At 45.6% G+C, this 4,855-nt stretch overlaps 1 protein-coding gene across 1 annotated transcript in view; it reads right to left on the reverse strand.

The window, feature by feature from the left end:
* The window catches only part of SLC24A5 (solute carrier family 24 member 5), a 16,184-nt gene extending 12,146 nt beyond the window's left edge, over positions 1-4,038 (reverse strand). Inside the window, exons 1-3 of the mRNA XM_019504193.1 lie at positions 3,862-4,038; positions 293-376; positions 100-203 (exon numbers count right to left, since the gene is read on the reverse strand). Coding sequence (XP_019359738.1) covers positions 100-203; positions 293-376; positions 3,862-3,928 — 255 coding nt within the window. The 5' untranslated portion in view covers positions 3,929-4,038. The remainder of the gene's footprint in view (positions 1-99; positions 204-292; positions 377-3,861) is intronic.
* Positions 4,039-4,855: the final 817 nt, after the last annotated feature.

Raw genomic sequence — 4,855 nt, forward strand, 5'->3', positions numbered from 1 at the left:
TGACAGTTGTCATACAAAATTTGTTTTGTGGCTTTTGTCAATAAACCATAGAAAGACAGTTATGTAGTTTTAACAGTAATGATCCAAATTGATACGTACCATACTAGATAACAGTCCACAAGCTGCACAAATACCAAGAAGGTTATAGATTGCTGATCCAAGGATGGTGCTCACTCCAATATCTCCCTTTGTCACAAACACTCCTGCAAACAAAGTAGCACTTAACCTAATTGCCACTTTTTGGGGGTTTTAAGGGAGTGAATGATATATTCTGACCAGTCAGTTTTCTTACCTAAAAAAGCAGTGACTAATTCAGGAGCAGAGCTACCAGCTGCCATAAAAGTTGCTCCCGCAACATCCTGAGAGAGGCCAAGGGCTGTGAAAAGAAATATGAAGAAACCTTGTTAAAAGCAGAACCGTTTAACATCCTTATAAATTATTTGTTTGTGTATTAGAAACAAAATTCTGTTCTTTACATTACTTAATAGAACGTGGGAGTGGAAGGGGCTTCCTGGGCCATTTGAGGTCCAGTCCATTGTATTTGTAGGGAGAGAAGGAATCCCCCAAATCATCACTTTAAACCTAACCCATGACTACAAGCAACACCGCCAGGGTATCTTATAATAGATTGACAACCCCGGCACGTGTGCCAGAGCGTGGCATATGAGGCTGTTTTGGTCAGCACACCACAGCCAGCCTAGGCCCTGAGCAGTTGCTACCAGCCACGGAGCCTGGGCTGCTCACAGCAGGTAGCAGGGAGGCTGCAAGCCCCCGTTGCCAGCAACCTGGGCTCTGAGACAGGCAGCTGGGAAGCTGCAGCTGGTGCACTGGGGGCTGGAGCCCTGGCTTGGTTCCATAGCCAGTGGTGACTACATGCATGCCTTGGGGTACACATAGGAAGGAGATAGGACAGTGCGACCACGGCCCCTTCCCAGGCATCTGCCTAGAGGTGCACATAAACCCATAGTCAGTAACTTGGTGCAGCAGCTTGTAGCCTGCCTGCTGTGAGCAGCCCAGGCTCTGATGGGTGGCAGGGGCTTGTCCAGAGCCCAGGTTGGCTGTGGCAGGTTGCAAACCACTATGGAGGTCTGCAGAGCCCTGGCTTGGCTCCATGGTGTTGGTGGGTGCACAGGTGCCTCTGAGCAAACAACGGGGGAGGGGTGGGGCTTGTGCTGTCTTGGCCCCTTCCCCACTGTGCCCTGAGGTGTGCATGCAGCCACTACCATTCACGGAGCTGGGCCAGGTCTCTGGATCCTGTTGCAGCTGTCTGCAGCCTGCCCGCCACCTGCTGCAAGCAGCCTGGGTTCTGTGGCTGGTGGCAGCTGGACATGTGCCTCTGGGCACATGGCAGGGAAGGGGGTGCATCCACTGCCAGCAATGAGGATCAGGCTCCTTGTGGCTCCCCTGTTGTCTGTTCCTGGCACACTTAAGTTGAGGTGTGGGTTGAGGCTGGAGTGTTTTTTGCCACTGCGGCCAAAAATGTTGCTGATCCCTGTCTTACAATCATGTCATAAGTACAAGCAGGAGGAGACGTGGGCACTGCCTTTGCCCTTGAACTGCAACAACACGGAATTAAAGAAATGACTTAGTTAAAGAACAAGTTATAAAAGCTATTTTGGGACCTTTGAATTAATCAGTAAGACTAAAATAAGCCACTAAAGGGCCAGAATTTTTTTCAATGTATTATTAGCTTTCAGTACTTTAGTATTTTATTTGTGATGGTGACTGAAATGTGTTTATGCCTGAAATAATAGAAAGTGCCCGAGGTTGTAGAAGAATTTGAGATCTGATCCTACAAAATGTTTCCAGGATCAAGAACTTACAATTAGTAGGCATGCTTATCCTAAAAGCATATTGTATGGCTTAGCCCATCCTTTACGCCTTGTACAAGTGGGTAAAGGGGGACCCAAAAAAGACACACATTTCATGCTAAAATATTTGAGGGCCAGCTTAAGACTTCTTTTTTTCTGCAGTCATAAACTGACATCTGAAACAGCAGTGCGGTACATTTATTTTACATATTTATGACCACGAGAGCTGGGAAGGAAAGCCCAAGGTGGTTAGAATCATGGGAAGTCCAGTTAAGTCTACTGAAGTTGATAAGTAATTCCATTCACAGCAGTGAAGATGCTCTTGCTATTAATCTTTGAATGAAGAGTTCTGTCTGGAAACATTCACTGGAGCAAGTCAGTTTCTTTCTCCATCAAAAAACTTTTTCCAACATAAGCAAGCGTGGGAGAGGTGTCTGCTTAAAAAGCAGTAAATTGAGATATTCCTTTCTTGCTAATGTTAACTGGAGTGCAATAAGCAGTTATCAGTTACTGTTTTGCAGTCTTTCCACCAGTCCATTTTTAAATTAATTTTCTTAGTTTATTAAAAAACCCAGTAATACAAAAACAAAACATTTTTGTAATTTTACTATCTTTGACATCTTAAGTTCCCCTTTTTTTTTTTTTTTTTCCTGCCAATGAGTAAGGCTCTTAAGTGTTCACAGGTATCGGTGCAATGAATGAAGGAAGGTACAATACAAATTAAATGGAGAATATTGTAGTGTACGTGATATCATGGACTTCAGCATGAGCTATGCAAAGCCACTGAGGTTCCTAGGTGCATACTCGGGTTGCTAGTTTGCACTACAGTTCGTGCCTCCCTTTGCTGTTTTTGTTATGCTATTACCTTCTCTCTCTCTCTCTCTCTTTAAAGCCATTTCTAGAATATTTGCAGCTGTACTGTGAGTCCTAGTTAAATTTAAGACACCCTCAGCATTCTCTGAAATACAGGGAAGCATCTTTAAATAACTAAGATTTGGAATTTGAATTTTGTTTCTTTTTGTTTATTCTTCAATACTATATTGTATTTGGGATAAAGGAAAGAATAAGACTAAGTCTACCCTAGTGTATATGCACACGTTTTGTTTTCCCCCCCCAAGTGTTGGTATAGAAGAAAGCAAATTTTTTTTTTTAACCAGTATCCTGCTGCTCCCAAATAAAATTTACCGATTATTTTTAGCAGTTTAGCAAGTTAAGACCTTTTCTTCCCCTGCCATTTAAATGTTAGGTATTTCTTAATGCATCCATCACCTTAGAGCATGTGTGGCTGTGTGTATACATGTATAAAGTAGGCACTCTGCTCCCCTGGCAGTTGCTTTAATGTATATTGGGTGCTTCACAAATGAGAAGACCTAATAAACCATTGTGATTGTTTGGTATGACCTGCTGCATAACACAGGCATGGGACTAGAATCTCTTAAAATCTGTTCTCTATTTAGAAGTGTCCAGTGATTAGCAAGTTTACAATCACCCAGGGTTAGTTGTTCCTACAGGTTGGTTACTGTCACTGTTAATAACTCATGCTCTATTTCAAGGCTGAATTTGTCAAGCTTCAGCTTCCATCCTTTGGCTTTCATTATACTTCTGTCTGCTAGACAGACAAATCCTCTGACCAGATGTCTTTCCCGCTTTATAGGCAATTACACACTGAGTACACGCCACCACTTAACCTGTCTTTGGGAACCTAAATAGATGAAACTCCTAGTATCTTTCGTTATATAAGGCATGTTTTCCTATCTTTTAAGCACTCTTGTGGTTCCCTGAACCCTCTCCCATTTGTCAACACGGCTTATACAACAGGAATACCACTGATTGAATATGCTTGGCTATGCCCCCAAGATAATGGCATTTAGAGAGTGCATCAGATCCTGTTACCAACCTTAAATCGGCTTTCCTTGTACATCTCAAGTAATCTAAACAAACTTTGCACTTTCTCCAGTAATTTCTGAATAACCACTGCGTTGTGAAGTTTTTCAAAGAGATCTTTCCTAACAACAGCTGTTCAATATTACAGAAGATTATGGGGACTTACATTCACTGATGATCTCGAGGGAAGGTAGGAAGTAACTGTCACATACGATGGATACCGCCACGAACATGTACAGTACAATTATGAAATAGATAACGATTCCTCCATCCTCTCTCTCCTGTCGAGTAAAAAACCCTTCAGGAAATTCTGATGACGGAGGGAGGACACACTGTGTTTCATTTTCTGAAAAGAGACAGAACAGTCATTGGGTATATTAGCAAGTATATTCTCTTTCTTCCACCTGGGGAAGTGTACAATAGAGGACAGCCACAACTGATTTCTGGCCAGGTGGAAGGAGAAGGTTACATAAGAACAGCCATTGATGGGGTCAGACCCTCGGTCCATCTTGCTCCATCTCCTGTCTCCCAGTGGCAGGGAGTGGAGTCTGAAAGGAAGACTGGACTGAGTTTGACCAGGGTTTCTGCTCACCTTGTCATTCCTCTCCTGCTTGTGCCCTCTACCACTGAAGGTGGAGGAAGTTCTGATTTGGAGGCCGTACCCCTCACTCCCACCATTTTCCTTTAATTGATAGCTTTGCTTTTAAACTTCAGAGGGGTTGGATGGCGCTACCCGAGGCAGCCCCACGCTCTGCAGCCACGGAGAGCACCCGGAAGCTCCTTTGCCCTCTTATCCCCTTCTGGAAGGCCCCAACCCCAGGCCGTCCCCGAGATTTCCACCCAGCCCCGACCTAGTCTCCTGGCAGCCCGGGGCCAACTTTCAGCAGTGGTGCCCCCTTTTCCAGACATGATAATGATTAAGAAGTTATCATTTTCGGGCCCCCTTTCTGTGTGGTGCCCCCTCCCCCGATTCCAGGGGGCAGAAAGCGCCTGGGGACCAGAGGAGCCGTGTCCGAGGGGAGGCCCGCACGAAGTGCCTGGTCCTGCTCCCGGGTCCAGCGTCGCCTGCCCCGGAGCAAGCCCGACCGAGCCGCGGTAGCGCGGGGCACGGAGCCCGCCCGCCCGGCCGGCCCACCTGCGCCCCGGGCAGCCCCCGGCAG

Source organism: Gavialis gangeticus, unplaced genomic scaffold (assembly GCF_001723915.1).
Source record: "Gavialis gangeticus isolate Ggan-Ray unplaced genomic scaffold, GavGan_comp1, whole genome shotgun sequence".
Classification (NCBI taxonomy): Eukaryota; Metazoa; Chordata; order Crocodylia; family Gavialidae; genus Gavialis; species Gavialis gangeticus.